Raw genomic sequence first — 16742 nt, forward strand, 5'->3', positions numbered from 1 at the left:
TCCTGTTTCCTCAGGCTGAACTTCTGGCAAAGCATATTTCCAGGAATGGGGTTGAGCAAAGGAGGTAGCTTTGTTTATGTTTGAATTAGGTTTCATTTTTACTTTGAGCTTTAACACCTTTGTGGTTTGTGGAAAGAGTTGGCAGAAGAGTTCAAGTCTAACTACATTTGCCTAAACTATAAGCTTCCCAAATATGTACATGGCACAATGTAGTTTACCATCCTGTTTCCATCATTTCTAAGTATCTAGCTCTTATCCAGCACACACCAAGGCATCATAAAGCTTGGACAGAGCACAGTAGCAGCTGGCCATAAAGGCCATAAAGAGTTTGCAGGGCCTTGAACCAACAGGGAGGGTCCAAGTGTCTTAGTTCTGCAGTCAGCTGGTTCCTGCTCAACTTGAATTTCAGTTCCTCATCCTCAGGCATTGTGATAATCTGCAATTATGTGGTTGGATACTATTTCATTTACAGGAGTCTTCCTTATCCACTGCTCACCAGTGGATAACCTTTGAACATACCATGCACACACATTCTAAATTTAAATACCTTTTTTTGTGTGTTTTGGTCTATCCTGTACGTGGATGAGATGGGACCTCTAAAAGAAATGACCTTTCGTCATGTAAACAAACTGCATTGTTTGTATGGGAAATACAAATGATGCTCTCCTAGCTGCCTTACGAGAAAGGAGTAGGGGGCTGTTTGTTTTCTTCTAAAGGACCCAGGGAACTGCAGAGCAGTCACTGTCACCTCCATCGTTGGAAAGGTGATGGAACAGCTCATCCAGAAGCCATATCCAAGCGTGTGAAAGATAAAAAGGTGATCAGGATTAGTCAGCATGGAGCAAGGGAAATTGTGCTTAACCAACCTGCCATGCTTCTATAGTGGCCTGACTGGCTGGGTAGATGAGGGGAGAGCAGTGGATGTTGTCTACCTTAATTGGATGCATCTCCCATAGCATCTTCATAGGCAAGCTCGGGAAGTGGGCAGTGAGGTGGTGTGAGAACTGGCTGAAAGGCAGAGCTCAGAGGGGGTGATCATGGGGCAGAGTGCAGCTGGGGACCAGTAGCCAGCGGTTTCCCCCAGGAGTCAGTACTGGACCCGACATTGTTTAACTTACTCATCAGTGATCTGGGTGACGGGACGGATCGCACCCTCGGCACGTTTGCAGGTGTTACAAAACCAGCAGGTGTGGCTGATACCCCAGAGGGCTGTGCAGCCCTTCAGAGAGACCTGGACAGGCTGAAGAGATGGGCAGAGAGGAACATCATGAAGTTCAACAAAGGCAAGTGCAGAGTCCTGCAAGTGTAGGGGAGGATTAAACCCAAGCACCGGGACAGGCAGGGGGCTGACCTGCTAGAGCTCTGTAAAGAAGAACCTGGTTGTCCTGGTGGACAAACCAGCAATGTGCCCTTGTGGCCCAAAAGGCCATTGGTGTCCTGGGGTGCATCAGGAGGAGCGTTGCCAGCTGATCAAGGGAGGGGATCCTGCCGCTCTGCTCCATCCTGGTGAGGCCACATCTGGAGCATTGGGTGCAGTTCTGGGCTCCCCAGTACAAGAGGGACATGGAGCTACTGGAGAGGGCCTAGCACAGGGCTACTAGGGTGGTCAGGGGACTGGAGCATCTCTTACGAGAAAAGGCTGAGAGAGCTGGGCATGTTTAGCTTGGACCAGACTGAGAGGAGATCTGATCAATGTGTATGGATATCTGAAGGGAGCCTGTAAAGAGGCTAGGGCCAGACTATTTTCAGCGGTGCCCAGTAATAGGACAAGAGGCAACGGGCACAAACCGAAACAGGGGAAAGTCCATCTGAACATGAGGAAAAGCTTCTTTACTGTGAAGGGGACTGAGCCCCGGACCAGGTTGCCCTGAGAGGTTGTGAAATCTCCATCCTGGGAGCTAATCCAAAGCTGTCTGGACACGTTCCTGTGCAATGTGCTCTATGTTTCCCTGCTTGAGCAGGTGAGTTGGACTAGGTGATCACCAAAAGTCCCTTCCAAACTCAACCATTCTGTCATTCTGTGTGACTCTGAGATAAGAATGCCTAAAGATTTCACTAATGTTTTCCTGCTGATGTTAAAACTGCCTTTTCTAAAGCAGAAAACAGAAATCTAAATAGTCATTGTGAAAAGTGCTTTTATTTTCATTCCTGGTTCACTTTCTGCCGAAGCTTCTAAGCTAAAGTCTTGTGTACATTTCTTCTGTTAAGAAAAGGAGCAATCCCTTGTGCTCAAGCAAGCACCTACTCATGGAAGAATATGATGCACATAAACCATAAACATATTATTTACGCTCAAGGAAGTACATGAATGAAAGACCAGAGTCAATTTTTAAACCAAAGAGGCAGAAGTTGAGTCACTGCAGCTTTGGCTGATACAACATAATTCCTCTTAGGAACTGAAAGGAATTCTTAAAAATAGTGCCTGTGGGAGTGCCTGGATTTCCACTGTAGGAGTAAGGTGAAGGGAAAATACAGAGAAGCAGTAAAAAGTCATTATAAATGTGAATATTTCAAAGCGTTAAACCCTTGTGGACACTGTAGGATTTTTATGGTTGTAAAAATAAATTGCCCTCGTTAAAACAAGAAGCTCTCAAAATAAGGAGGAATTGGTTTGTTGCAAAGAGCCAGTGTCTCTTCACACTGCACAGTGAAACTGAGTCTTTTGGGCCATCGCTCTATTCTTCTCAAGACATCAAACTGCCTCAGGCTGCCAGCAAACTGCCTGCTGAGACATTATGGTTTTATTTCTCTTGACATGAGATACTTCATTATTTCCTGTCTATGCTGGAGTTACGTCTGTTCATTTTTAACCCAAAGCGCCCAAACCAAGTTATGGCATCTTTGGCTGATACAGTATAACATTTATACAAGAAAACACTTAAATTCAATGGATATGTGTATGTATTTATTAATTTAGATATTATTGTAAGTTGAATATTTGTAATTTCCCTGCCCTTCAATCACATCATACCATATGTTATTGCTAAAAAAGTGACATAAATGTCATGTGAATAGTCTGATCTTTCATCCTGTGAACACACTTGTGACCAGCATTCATCAGTTTTTTAGGTCATGCTCACAACCCCTGTCTCTTAAGACCAATGTTAAAAAATAAGCTGAGTTGGTGGCATTTTTGTTGCCTTGGAATATAAGGAAGGACTGAAAATGCACAGATAATGATTTTTTTTTTCCTTTTGATTCCTCAAAATCAAAAAAACCCTTCTGAGTCTAACGAAAAGTTCATCTCTGCAATGTTACAGGTGCTTATTTTTTCATTTGATCCTTCATGGTTTCTCTAGCGTTCTGATCCTTCTAGGTTCAAAGTGGTTTAGAAGGTCAAATGTTTAATCAAAAAAGGGAAAAAAAAATGGAAAGGAAATGGACAGCTTCCTTCCCAGGGAGGGAAGAACCCAAGCTTCATTTGTGTTTTCTCTTGCTTGAGAAGCTTCTCTTAACGAAGCTTGTTGAGAGAAACAAGACAAATGGCACCCAGGTTTCTTGTACTGGCACTTTTCCCTGCAGCTCATGAGGGCACCTGCTGTCCAGTGGGATATGCAGAGAGATGAAGAGGGCAGAAGATATTTGTCCTGCTGGGAATCTGACCTCTCAAAAACAAATGCAGACGGGTGCTTGTTACACGTGCACGTCAGATCAGCCGAGGCTTTTTTAAGAACAAAGTTAATACGCCGGACATCGGATCAGGATGCCTAACTCATAAGGCAAACCCTCCTGCAAACGCGTGCCCAAATCATGACCAATCTGTTGTCGGGTTCAGCTTGCAGGCTCTGCCCACGGCGGGGAGATGAGGGCTGGCAGAGCAGGGAGGTGCCTCCGCTCCCTGGTCTGGAGTGTCTGGGAAGACACAGCTTCCCAAAGCCACCTGTGTGCTCTGTTGGCCCAGACCCTTTGGCTCTTGAGACTAGCAGCAAATGTGCAAGTTCTGTCATTTTGTCTCAGCCACAATCTGTCTGCAAGGCGGCAGTAACCAGTATCACGGAGGGAGCCCAATGGCATCTTCATGAAGCAGGCATAGTTTTGAACTAGAAGCTGTTTACCCCAGCTGCGAGCTCATCAGCTTGCTTCATATTCTTACTAAAACCGTATCAGTTTTGATTCTACCATTTTCTTTTTTCCTATGGAGTACTTCTTTAAGGTACTCTGTCAAAAGGGTATTTTTGTTAATCAGAATAATTACTTTTAATAAAGGCTATAAAAGCAAAGATATTTTTTAAAGGATTTGTTTTGCATTAAGGTACTAAAGGCAGGGCCTTTTGTGATACTGAGTTAAGGATGCATTTAAGAATGGTTGAAGGCCTGCCTGCAGTATCACTGCAAATTAGTGTCAAGTCTAGTCAGAAAGCAGAAATGACTCATCCTGGGTGCATTTAAGACTTCATCTTGTTCCTCTTCATCTTCCTGTCAGAGAACTGCACAGATTATTGAAAATAAAATGTCAACCAGGAAGTGAAACGTACCACTTTTGTGGCGAGTACACTGTGTATGCACAGCCTGGAGAAAATTCAGGGGAAAACCAGGCTACATTTTTATGTTCAAGCTATCTGAAGCAGCATGTTACATTTAGATGATGGAAAAATACGTGCAGTGGGGTCTAAAGGTGCAAAGATCTGCAGTATGTGCGACAGCCTGTTATGCAAGTAACTGATTTGAACTGCATAAAAAATAACCAACTATTTAATCTGATAAAATGTAGAGTTGATATTATTCATTAAATCTGAAACCTTTTGTGATAATTAAGGGATTTTATGTTAATTCCAGAAAGGAAGGTAGGCAATAGGACTCTATGCAATCCATACAGTATCTGCTTTTATTGCATGATAAAGAAGTGATGCAGTCATAAGGCTATTTTATAAATTGAGATGATTCCCAGGGGCAGCCGTACTCTGTTTCACTTGCATAATTCTGTCCCAGTGATTCAAAATCAGTATGGAAGGTGCTCTGACAAGCCGCCAAACCCAGGAAAGCAGTACCTGTGAGAGACTGTATTCTTTGTGGTTAGTGTTAGCTTTATGAACCATGGTTTTGCTAAGAATGCAACATACAATAAGTTAATGTCTATTTTTATAAAAATGAGTTGTGATGAGTCTCCTTCATACATACCTTTTCAACCACAAATGGTCTTTACTTTAAAAAGATTTTTAAATCTCTATAGTAAATCACTTAGCTATAAAAAATGTAAAATGCAATCTAGAAGTACGTGTAAATCAATATTTCCACCTGACAAACATTATGTTCACTCTCTTTATTCAGCTTGTGCAACCATCCTTTTTCAAACTTAGAAGATCACAGCACTGCGTAGTCCCGTGATGCTTGCTGTGATCAGAAACAAAACTTCCTTTTGTCACTTCTTAAGGTTTCCGTGAGTATCGTGAATCAGATTTTTATTCTTTTACAGTATAGGAGGAGAGCAGGAGGCATGGAGATTTTTATCATCTGCTTAGAAATTGGTGTGAGAGGAAAGAAAGTTTGAGTCACTTTTTCCCCATGTGTAACAAGATTAATCAGATTCAGAAGATTAAATTGTATAAATCAGCATAGTAATTTCTGCTTTTTCTTGTTTTCTTCTCTCTGTTTTTCAGATCAATAACAAAGCTTGTGGCAAAGTCAGTGTGCCTCAGCAAGCAGCCTGCAGTTTTGAAGAAGTCCGTGAACTAGTTCTTCAAAGTGAACTTGGAATCAGGCATCTCCAGGGACGAACCATTAAAAAGGCTTTTCTGTCTCCAAGAACTGCCCTGATCAACTTCCTAGTGCAAGAATAATTAAGGCACTGCTGGGCTATGAAAGGGGACTGGACTCCTTCAAGAGGAAACTAATTCAAAAATATGAATGATGGTTATTTAAATCTCATATAATGTGTTGTTAATAAATCGGGTTGCTGCTAAATCTTCATTTGAACATGGAGAAAAGCAGAGAATTAAAGCTTCTTGAAGGTAAGATGCTATTTGCCTGTATTCTCTGGGAGAATGAGAAGGAAGAACAGAACTGTATGATTGTAACAGAATGTAAAGTTTGTACATGTTTTTAGTGTTAACCTCTGGAATATGTCCTGCTGGAAGGCTGGCTGGGATAGATGCAGAGGCATAACTATGTTTCCAGGGCTAGACAAGTGTCACAGGTGCTTGCCACACCAAGTGTTAGGTGAGCTGTAGTCAGTCTTAGTCTTTGTTCCCTATCGCTCATATTTGGGTACCATAGCACTAATTAACTTTTCCCGGAGTAACATTTCTTACAATTTAGCATTAATTAAAAGGCTTTGTTTAATAGTGGTTAATGGTCTCAGGCATGGTAGATAATCAGGATGGTTTCACGTATTTCTTCTACATTTTGGAGGCACGCTGTGGAAACAGTCAAATGGTTGATCTGAGCCCTGCTTTAGCCAGGGTCCTCCTTACTTGCTTTCAGGTTTCTTTTGGTTTATACACGAGAGATTCAAATTCCATAAAGTGCTGACAGTTGTTTATGTAGGGAAGGGAGTGGAAATTGCTCTCTCTTCATTAGCCGTCTCAGGGAATTTCAGGGGGATTTGAGAACGAGATGAGTTGGCTACCAGTAATGCAGCAACAGTGAAGGCAGACAGCATATTTTTTGCTTCTACTCCTAGTTCTTACTGTGCCTAAATCATAAAACTTGAATAAAAAATCTTGTTTTTCTGAGGGGTTCATTAAGCAGAAATAGCAGTTTCTAAAAAGCATCCAGACTTTCAATAAAACACATAGTCATTCTCATGCCTCATTGCAACCCTTTTATTGGTACAATACGTTGCTGTTATAGCCACATGGAAATGTTTACTGTATTTAGCAAGTGCTTGGAAAAGGTTTTCCAAAGAGACGACTACAGAGCTCATTGTATGAGAATGTCCTTTCCTTAACAGCCATTAAACTGAGTAGTCCAGTAAACCAGGCGCTTTCAGGGATGTGCACAGGAACAAACAGCTAGGTCTGAAATCTGTGAACCCCACAGTCATCCAGCTCGTGTATTAAGTTGAAAAGCAACCAATAAGAATGTCCCACTTGAGCATCTTAAGGCTCACTTACTGTTAAGCAATACAACACGTCATTTTGTTGCCTTTATGCATTTTCTGTGTGAAAGATCCCGCTACAGAACAGAGATGCGAGATGCACTGGGCAGGATTGGTTCTGCACTTTGCCAATTCCGCAACAAAACTGCCCGGTCTCTACTTCCTTCTGGACCACGCTAGTGCAGCTCTCTCTTTAGCAGCCCTTTGACACACGGGTGACTAAGGAAGGGAATATTTATAGTGAAGATAGGATCTTTGCAGTTTTAACACTCCGCACATCCCAGCCACAAAGGAATGCATTCAGACGTTTACACACAGGCCCTTAGTTGAAGTTAAAATAATCTGAATTCCAGTGTCTGCCTGACATATATGTTGTTACGAATCCATAAAACTCCCGCTCTGATGTCCCTAAAAGGACTGTGAAAGAGACCCTTTAAAAGCTGCAGTACAGCACAGTCCTGCTTTTTTCCAAATAAAAGTTTAACACGCACCATGCAGCCATTTTCGCAGAGTTTTTCTTTGGGGGGAAGGGTGCCATGTTTGGCATAAATAAAAACTCTTGGAGTTTACAAGAAGGAAGAAAGATGTTGTGCACCCAATGGCCCTGTGGTGCCTTTTAACAAAAGCTGCAGTCACTGCGGGCCTGAGCTGCAGACCACAGTGTTTATTGCTGTTCGCACTGGAGTATGTTTGCTCTTGCAAGATGAAGCAGTAAATTGTAGATGTCGCTTTGATTCAGGCAAAAATAAAAACAAGGAGTGGACTTCTGCACACTAATGAAGAAAAAGCAGTGATTAGCAATAGCACAAAATATATATAGTCTGGAGTCACGCCAGCAGGCCTACAGCAAGTTGAAATGGATTGTATCAGTCTGGCTTCTGACCATGACTTAGAGCAGCGTCACTGGGACTACAGCCACGTTATTTTTTTACAGAAACTGGGCGTATATCCTGAAGAAAAAGCGTGGATGCTGACCAATATGTGCTTGGTCGTAACAGAATGAGAGCTGGATGGGAATGTTATCTGTGCATAGGAGAGCCCAGCATCAGGGCTGTCATCTGCAGCACACATGATAAAAGAGAGCTCAGCCGGCATGAGGAGGAAAGGTGGGATGGGATTTTTCCCTTCCTGAATGAACTGTCTTTCCGGTACCACAGAACTTTCCAGCATTCACTAACCCCCTCTGACCCAGGAGGCCCAAAGTCTCACTCAGCCTTTGTCTTGCGGCACTTTTCTCCATCAAGTTGGTGTCAGGCAGGGCCATATTTATTCTAGGAAAGTCCAGGGCTGTTTTTAACACTGGAGTTGCAATCCAGCATCATCTGTATAAAAATCAGTCCTGCTTTTGTGTGTAGTCAGAGAGTTTAAACAGTCAAAAGCTAACACTTTCCTGAGCTTGTAAGTTTTTGGTGCCTCTGAATTGCAGTATTTTTGCCTTTCCGTTAGATATCCAAATGGATGGCTGAGCTGTGGCTGATACCTGAACTGATGATCTGAAGTGCTGCTACTTTCTTGGAGCAGTGAACTCCCAGGTGCTCTGAGAACTGGGCCTTAATTAAACAGAGCTTCAACGAGTGAAGTTCTTTGCCTCGGTGAATGCTCTCTGTAATGTAAATAGCTTGCAAAAAGTGTGTAGCACAGTTACAGATAGAGATCCTCATGGCTTTCTGCAAACCATTTCGTTGGTAATGAGAGACTCGAAATTTGTATTTGCTGTTGGGTGACATGGCCCCAATCTGTCATGGATTTTGATCACAGAAACCTCATCAAAAAATATCCCGTAATACCGAATATCCAGGACATTTCCTTGTATGCTCATATGCCTGCACCATGCTCATCCGCAGTCTGTTTTAGGCTGCCCAATTGCTTGCTCAGGGCAGGAGTGTGCAAATAGAGAAAGCTTCAATATTACCTCTGTGCAGTGCTGAACCCAGCAGCAGCCCTGCGCCTGCCCGTGCTTCCTGGGCTGCTTGCAAGGGAGAGGCCGACGGTCACGCTCTGAACTTGCTCTTGCTACGTGTAGCTGTTTACAGGTGCCAAAATGCAGCGTGGAAATGTCCGAGGATCTCCGAGCGCTCCCACCTCCTGCTGCCCCGGGAAAGGCGCAGCTGACACTGGGAGCTGCTCTCCAGCAGTTGCACCGGGTGCCAGCAGTCTGTGAAGCTAAACACATGCAGTCCTAACAGCCGCACGAGATCCAGCGCCGTGATCAGGAGTAATAAACACGGGACAAATAACTTGGCCAGAAAAGAGAGCAATTTATTAAAGAGGTGGGATGGGCCCCCTGGGTTTCTTTCTGATGGAGGTTAAGAGAATTCCTATAACGTAAATTTTTGCTACAAAAGAAAATGAATTGTCTTCAAATACATACCAGTAAAATTAGTATATCTGACTAATTGCTGCAAAATAGAGATACATGGGATGGCAAAGCCAAGAAGATATTGTGAAAAGTTGCAGAAGCTTTTAGAAGCAAATGCTTTTCTTAAGTACGTCTCCATCCCTGGAGATCCACGTGGCTGGATAAAATCGCAAGGGCGCAATAAAAATATGTACTTCACAATTTTCCCATGCGAAAGAGCATTTTAAAACATCTGTTGATCAGAGAGATCCTCCTAGGCCATGCATGGAAGACGGGATGGACGCAGTCACTGCATCTGGGAAGTCCACTTGACGTCCACCAAGTCACCCTCGGCGGGTGACTAATGGCTGGATGTCAGCTGCTGTGCAGCGCTCCTTCTGCGTGGGGCTGCCAGAGGCCACGCGTGGCGGCTGAGCACATTGTGACGCTGCTTTAATGTGAGTTAACGCACTGAAAAAGAGGCGGAGAAAAGGAGGGCTACCTTGCGCCGCCGCAGCCCGGCACCGTGGCTTCCCGGCCAGGGCCTTGCGAGCAGCACAGCCCTTGGCACCCCGTGTGGCACTGCCCTTGGCAGCCCGCGTCGTGCGGCCCTCAGCAGTCCACGCTGCTCGGGGGTTAATTTCAGAGAGAAGAAGGGAGGCCGCGGCGGGCTCCAGTCTCCCCAGGAATGCAGAGGCCCCGGGGGGGCAGCGTGGGGAGGAACAGCAGCTCCAGACCAAAAGGCACTGCCACGCGCACGTTACGTGTTCCCACAGAGCCTCTTGAAGGTGGCGAACAGCATGAGGCCTCCCCAACTTGGCCACCCTGTGCACCCTGTGCACCAGCCTCCTGTCCTCCAGAGCATCTGGAGAAAAACAAAACACCAGGCATGTACAGCGCTTGCTTTGCTCCTGCTGGGGCTGTGTTCTCCATTACCCTAAAGCCCTAAGGTCCTTTGCGCTCTCCTCCCAATGGAAAAGCCTTGACTGGTGTGGATGAATTATGCATTTCCTTAAGCCCCTTTACAGAGCCGGAGGGAGCGCCTGTAATTTCCCGCTGTGATTTGCAGCCGGCACATCAGGCTGACGGGCAGGATTCACTCCGGCAGCAACAAGCAGCCAGGCTCCCCCCCTGCAAATACGCCCGTGCTAGAAACTGTCAACTTTGTTTACATTTTTGCACCAGGTCTTTTACTGCTTTCCTGCTCAAACCCATCGCGCACCTCAGGTATTTCCAAGTGACCTGCACAGCCCAGACTCCCACAGGAAATGAGCCGCCTGCCGCGGTTATAGCCCCGGGGAGAAGGGCTATGAGGCATCAGCCCTGCGAGTGTGCTTAAGGAAACTTCAGAGAAAACTTGAGGAGACTTTTTAAAGAGGGTTAAGGCCGAAGCCCATCTTGCCTTTAAACCCTTGGCTGGGCCCTGGGGTCGCGCGCAAGGGTGCTGGGATGTGCTGCAGGATAGCTGGGAAATGCCTGGGATTCCTGGCATGGAAAGGGTCGCGTTTGTCCATTCACGGCCATTTTTCGGTCGCGTTTGTCCATTCAGGGCGCTTTCTGCAGGCGCTTGGCTGCTCTGTGTGGAGGAGGAGGAGATTTAGGCGGGCGGTTGCCATGGCAGTGAGAGGAAAACATTTTCTGGCTCTTTTAATGTGCTGAAAGGGAAAGGAAGCGACCTTTTCATTATTTGTACAGCGTGAGGAGCAGGGGCCCCTTTCCCAAGGGACAGAGGTGCCAAGGTGCGCTTAGGTATCTCCCTCTTGCCCCAAGACCCCGTACGTCCGGACGGCTCGTGCCAAAGAGCTTTTCAAGGCAGAGGTTTCGCCGCCCTCCCTCAGGCGGGATGCACCGTGACGGCAGTCGTGGCTCCCGTAAGCCCTTTCTAGACACGGCCTGGGGCCACATCGCAGAGCAGCATCGTAGCGCTGCACAAGTCACTGCGGCGCAAACCCCCAGCTCCAGCACAAACTTGAGGCTAATCATCCCTCCACCCGCGGCCCAAACCTCGCAGGCCCGGTAATCGCAAGCGCAAAGCTTCAGAGGAATTTTGCTGCCTAATAGTCATTAAAGCCACAGCAAACTAAAGGCCGAAATGCCTTTGAATGGCTTGGCCGCGATTCCCTTGGAAGGCACTTGCGATCCCAGTGTGTGCTCGTGCGTGCGGAGCCTGGAGCACGGCCAAGTGCAGCTTTGCAGTTAAGTATCCGAAGGTCCTCGGCAGCATTTTCCATGTTGTCTGTGCATGTATTGTTCTTCACACAGCTGATTTTATCCTTTGGCATAGGAAGGAAATGTACTTTACATAGCTGGCGAAGGTCAGCAGTGTCAGAGCATAAATTCAGCGAGGAGGCCGCTTCCCTCCGAGGCGGAGAGCTCCTGCAGGTCCGCCTGTAAATCAGCTTACAGATGTTAGATTGCAGATAAAGAGCAATGGCAAAAAATGTATGTATGGCCCTTAAAAAAGAACATCTGAAAAGGCAACGATCTGAGTGAAGTTACAGATTCTTCCTTGTTTTGTTTTTAAAAGCTGAAAATAGATACTTCTATTCCAAGATATTTCTGTTCCACCAAAGCGTTTGTTTCCTAGAGATCTGAAGAACATCATATTGGTAGGTTTGCAGGAAAAAAAAAAAATAGACCTTAGTCGAACCTCTGGTACGCTGGATAGGAGCTTTCTACATCCTAACTCTACATCCTTTGGCGAGGAGAAGGGAAGAAGGGATGAGGACAAAAAGGGAGCTCCCTTTTTGACAGCTCTTTGTCCAGCTTGTGGTGCAGATTCCCTCCATGGGTGAAGCAGCAGGATTTCTGTTTTTACTCTCATTTACTCATTTTGGTTCCTTTTTGCATTTCTCTTGGCACGTACATATATGGCTTGAAGGAATCTGTTGTTTGGTGCCACCTTTGCGAGTCTCAGTTTTAACATTTGACTCGTCCCATTTTGAATGAAAGCAGAACAACTCCCACACCATGTAATACCCACGTTCCCCCTTGCACTTGTTTTCAGCAGTGACCTGTAGGATTACTGCTAACTTCATTTCCAAAAGCACTTTGAAGCCAGTGGGGCTTCCTGGGAGCAGGAAGGGAGAAGAACCTGATGCCTCCCCTGCTTGCTTTGACTCATCAGCTCTGGGACATGGAAGCTGGCAGCTCCGCGCTCAGAGATTCCTGCATCTCACCAGGAAATGTTTCTGAGAGTCTCATCCAAGTCTTGTGTCTGGCCTCGCTCCCTGACAGCAGGTATCACTATTAGGAATTGCCCTTCTGAGCCCAACGTCGAAAAGGCAAATTCACCAAGTTCTTTTGGGAGAAGCTGCTTTGAGGATTCATGAAATTATCCTCTCTGACTCCCAGTTACGGGTTATTTAAGCCTTCTTTCCCAGCCCCGTCCTGAGGACAAAAGGAATTTACCATCCCAGAGCAGCTCGGATTCCATGGGAGAGAGTGCCATGTGCCAAAAGGAGCAAATCTGGGCCCACATTCCCAGTCCCTTCAGGACCCTGCTCCTGACAGAAACAAGCCATGCCATGAGAGACATCATCTTGGTTGTGCTTGAAAACGCTCATTCGATGAAGCCAAATAAGGGAAGCAAACCAGGCACTGCTGTTTGTTCGCGGTTTCTCTACCATGAAGGGTGAGAGATGCTGCAGGTCCCCGCGCCAGCCCTCACAGCCTCTTCACGCGAGCCGCTGCCTCTGCGGCTCGTGGGAAACACGGGGCGGCCTCGAGGTTCCTCCCGCCCCCGCAGGCCCCATTTTCAATGCATTGCCTCGGCCCTTTGGAAGGAAGCTGGCTCAGACCTTGAAACTCAGTGCAGGTTCCGGGTGCCCTCAGGCTCGGCCCACGTGGCTAGTGCTTCACAAGAGCTACTCGCACGCGTGGTTGCGGGCTCAGCTGCGCCCGTGCGGCGCCCACGGGTGCAGGAGGTGCAGGAGGAAACCCCCCGGCAGAAGGAGCGTACCCAGAGCACAAGGCGGAGTGAAACATCCCCTCAGCTGCCACAGCCTGTGCGGGGTGGGGTTTAGCCTCAATTCACCCAGGCTCTTACCAAAACCAGACTTGTCCAGCTCGGGTGCAGTAATCCTGAGCTTCCCCTCTCATGCGCCTGCAGGAAGAACAAGGTCCAAAAAGGTTTGATGGACTGGTGGGGATGCGCTGCCGTGCTCCCCAAGAGACAGTAAAATCTCCTATCTACTGCCATTTCATTGCAGACTCCTGCAAGTCTGAAGCTGTACCGGAGCTCAGGCAGAAGACACGCGCCTTTGGCATGGGTCTGCAACGCCGCAACCTCTCGGCCCGCCAGGCTGAAGGCTGCCGGAGCAGCCGCGCCGGCACACGGTCCCAGCTGCTGAGCAAAGTTTCCGAGAGGGAGCTGTTAAAGCAGGGAGGGGATTTTTTATTTCTGACGCTTTCTGGTCATGGCCCAATTCGTGATTATTAAGGGAACAAATTTGCACATTCCTGAACATCTGGCCCTATCTCCTGAGTCCTGAGGGGGGAGAAGAAATAAAAAACTCCTGAAAACACATGTTGGGGCCTGCGCGATCAGCTCTCTCAGTCGACTAGTAAAGGCCACCGCGGCTCCCTACCGACGTTGCCTCTCCCCAGCGTCCCACAGAGACCCCATGGGGCAGCTGTCGGCAAGCCAGACATTTTCTGCCTTACACAGCTGGGTGCCCTGCACCGTCTTGGCCAGCTTGGCGGGTTTTTACCAGGTTCGGGATCAGTCCGTATTTCAGCACTCTCCACGCAGGCCATAATCAAGCCAGCTTAGCTGGTGCTCACATCCCTTTGCCTTCTTAGCAAATTATGACTTATTAACTTTAAATCGTAACTTCACTTAGTTTTTCTTCAGTTCAGCCGTGCTGTGCGTCTGTAGAGGCACGCACCGCCACCATGAGACAGACACCCTCTTTGTGGCGTGTACTGAACTTCTGTGTGTGAACACGTGCTTATTTTATAGTATGTTTCTATTTTCACACCCGCACGCCCACCCGCTCCGTGCAGCTCCAGGGATCGGGGACATGCGCAGCTCGCCGCTCCCCTGCTCTCCCCTCAGTGCTCGTTTTGCCACCGCCTCTCTCTCAAAACCAAACTTATACATATATATATGTATAATATAAAGAACGGCAATAAAAATGAACGGCGGGGCCGCCCAACGGCCGCCCGCGGGCCGCGCCTCCCGCCGGGGCGCCGCCGGCACCACGTTGCAGGGCGGCGGGGCCGCCCGCGGGCTCCGCCTCCGCCGGCGCCTCCGCCCCCGGCCCCGCCGCTGCCCGGGACGGCGCGGAGCGGAGCGGGGCGGCGCAGGCGGGCGCGGAGCGGAGCGGAGCCGGGTGCGGAGCGCCGCCCGGCCCGCGCTCCCGGTCCGCTTGCGGTGCCCTCTCTGCCCCTTGCGGCGCCACGTGCGGAGCCGGAGCCGCCGCCGGCCGCGGGCAGAGGGAACTTCCCGGCGCTCGGGAGGCCGGGCTCCCTTCCTGCCGTCTTCCCCGCCGCGGGGCGCGCGATGCCGCCGCGGACCTGAGCGCCTCGGCGGGGAGCGCGCGGCACGAGGCCGCGCCGGGCGGCGCCGGCAGCCATGGATAAGTACGACGACCTGGGCCTGGAGGCCAGCAAGTTCATCGAGGACCTCAACATGTACGAAGCGTCCAAGGACGGGCTCTTTCGGGTGGACAGAGCGCCTGGCAACAACCCGGAGTTCGAGGAGACCAGGCGGGTGTTCGCCACCAAAATGGCCAAAATCCACCTCCAGCAGCAGCAGCAGCAGCAAGAGGAGATGCTCCTGGCGGCCGCGGGCTCCCTCAACGGTGGTGCGGGGTTTGGTGCCCCGCGGGCGAGCGTGCCGGGGTCCCGGGGCAGCGCGGGGCAAGGGGGCCGGGGGCAGGCGGGCGGCAGCGTGGCCAAGCCGCCCCTGGGCAGCCCTGCAGCTCCCCCGCACTCCTTGGCGTTCCCAGGGCAGCCCCCATCCCCAGCGGGGTACGGCTGCGGGGAGAGCGGCCCGGGGGGACACGGCTGCCATGGAGCCACCCCCCGGCCCTTCCCGCCTGCCGCCCTAGGGGCCTGCCCAGCTCCGGGGAGTCCGGCCGTGCTCCGGGGCTGGGATGGGGATCCGGATGGGTTTGCCATGCCCAGAGCGGCCGCAGGGAGCTGGCGGCCCAGTGTTCATCCCGGCGATGCGCTGCCTCGGAGCCCCACGAAAGCCCATGGCGAGCCCCAGATGCACCAGCCGGAGAGCGGCCGTCGGAGCTGGGAAAACGGGGGCGAAGCCCCGCGGGGCAGCCAGGGCCAGGAGCCCAAAGCAGCAGGGCAGCGCTCCTCCTCGCTCGCCCGGGGCCCTGCAGCCCCTGCCGCTGGCGTCGAGGAGGGGGCGCAAGCAGCTCTCCCGCAGCATCGCTCGTCATCCTTCTCCGCCCCGTCCACGCCGCCGGCCTCGGGCTTTCTGGGCCTCTCCGACACGCGCGGTCCGAGTGCCGGAGTGGATATGCCAGCCGCAGACACGAGCAGGGATGGCGGTCAGCTGTGGTACCACGACAGTCCCCCATCCTTCCCTCTTGGCTCCGCTCCGGCGACTGTGCCGCCCAGCGTTGACTACCAGCCGGCCAGCGCTTACCCCGGCACCGCCGGCCACTTCGTTGCCCACGGGCAGAACCATCGGCCCAACAGCAGCGGTGCGAGCGTCGAGCACGGCCCCCCCAGTGCGGCCTTGCGCAGCCCAGCCACTGCGGATGCTCCCAAGCCACCCTTCAGAGAGGGCCTGAGCGCGCTGCAGGCCGACGCCGGGCACCAGGAAAACTCCGGGGCTGCAAAAGTCAAGCTGCCCTGCCAGACCCTCCTTCCGCCGCCGGAGCAGGGACCGTCTGCCGCTGAACTGAAATTGGAAGCCCTCACCCAGCGGCTGGAGCAGGAGATGGATGCGCGTCCAAAGGCTGATTACTTTGGTAAGTGTAATTGCAGAAAAGCACGATTAAAAATTGTTGCGAATATGATTCATGACTTAAGTGTTGCAGGGTTCACACCTTCAGGGTTGCTTTTCGCTTGTTCTCTTATTTGGTTGTTCTTTTACAGTTGCTCATATGTTTTTATTTAACTGTTACTTATCACAGGAACTGGCCCTCTTTTTCCTATGAAATATATATATATTTTAATCCAGCCACTTAAATTTTAAAGCAAACGTGGTGTGACAGCGTTGGGGAGGAAAGAGCTGAGGACAGGCTGGAACAGGTGGTGTCTTTTGAAGTCCCAACCATTACTGGCTGGGGGCACTGAACTTTTCTGGACAGTATTTGCGGTTCTCTGTCTCAGTTTGCTGCATGTCCGTGTTTGAATGGCAAGGTGGCTGCCTAGGCCGCTGAAGGAGCGGATGGTGTC

At 49.5% G+C, this 16742-nt stretch overlaps 2 protein-coding genes across 6 annotated transcripts in view; both read left to right on the plus strand.

The window, feature by feature from the left end:
* The window catches only part of LARS2 (leucyl-tRNA synthetase 2, mitochondrial), an 88110-nt gene extending 81363 nt beyond the window's left edge, over positions 1 to 6747 (plus strand). For both annotated transcript variants that reach the window (XM_088521086.1, XM_010227573.2), the window contains exon 21: positions 5598 to 6747. In XM_088521086.1, the coding sequence (XP_088377212.1) occupies positions 5598 to 5777 (180 nt within the window). In that variant the 3' untranslated portion in view covers positions 5778 to 6747. The remainder of the gene's footprint in view (positions 1 to 5597) is intronic.
* Positions 6748 to 14931: 8184 nt separating this feature from the next.
* Positions 14932 to 16742, plus strand: part of LIMD1 (LIM domain containing 1) — a 30480-nt gene continuing 28669 nt past the window's right edge. Inside the window, exons 1-2 of one of the 4 annotated variants that reach the window (XM_088521081.1) lie at positions 14932 to 15491; positions 15609 to 16312. In XM_088521081.1, the coding sequence (XP_088377207.1) occupies positions 14953 to 15491; positions 15609 to 16312 (1243 nt within the window). In that variant the 5' untranslated portion in view covers positions 14932 to 14952. Of the gene's footprint in view, positions 16313 to 16742 lie in introns of all 4 variants that reach the window. The other 3 variants (XM_088521079.1, XM_088521080.1, XM_010227578.2) reach the window with 3 other exon arrangements.

This window comes from Tinamus guttatus, unplaced genomic scaffold (genome assembly GCF_059628265.1).
Source record: "Tinamus guttatus ecotype Peru unplaced genomic scaffold, ASM5962826v1 Tinamus_guttatus_pri_ptg000115l, whole genome shotgun sequence".
Taxonomy (NCBI): Eukaryota; Metazoa; Chordata; class Aves; order Tinamiformes; family Tinamidae; genus Tinamus; species Tinamus guttatus.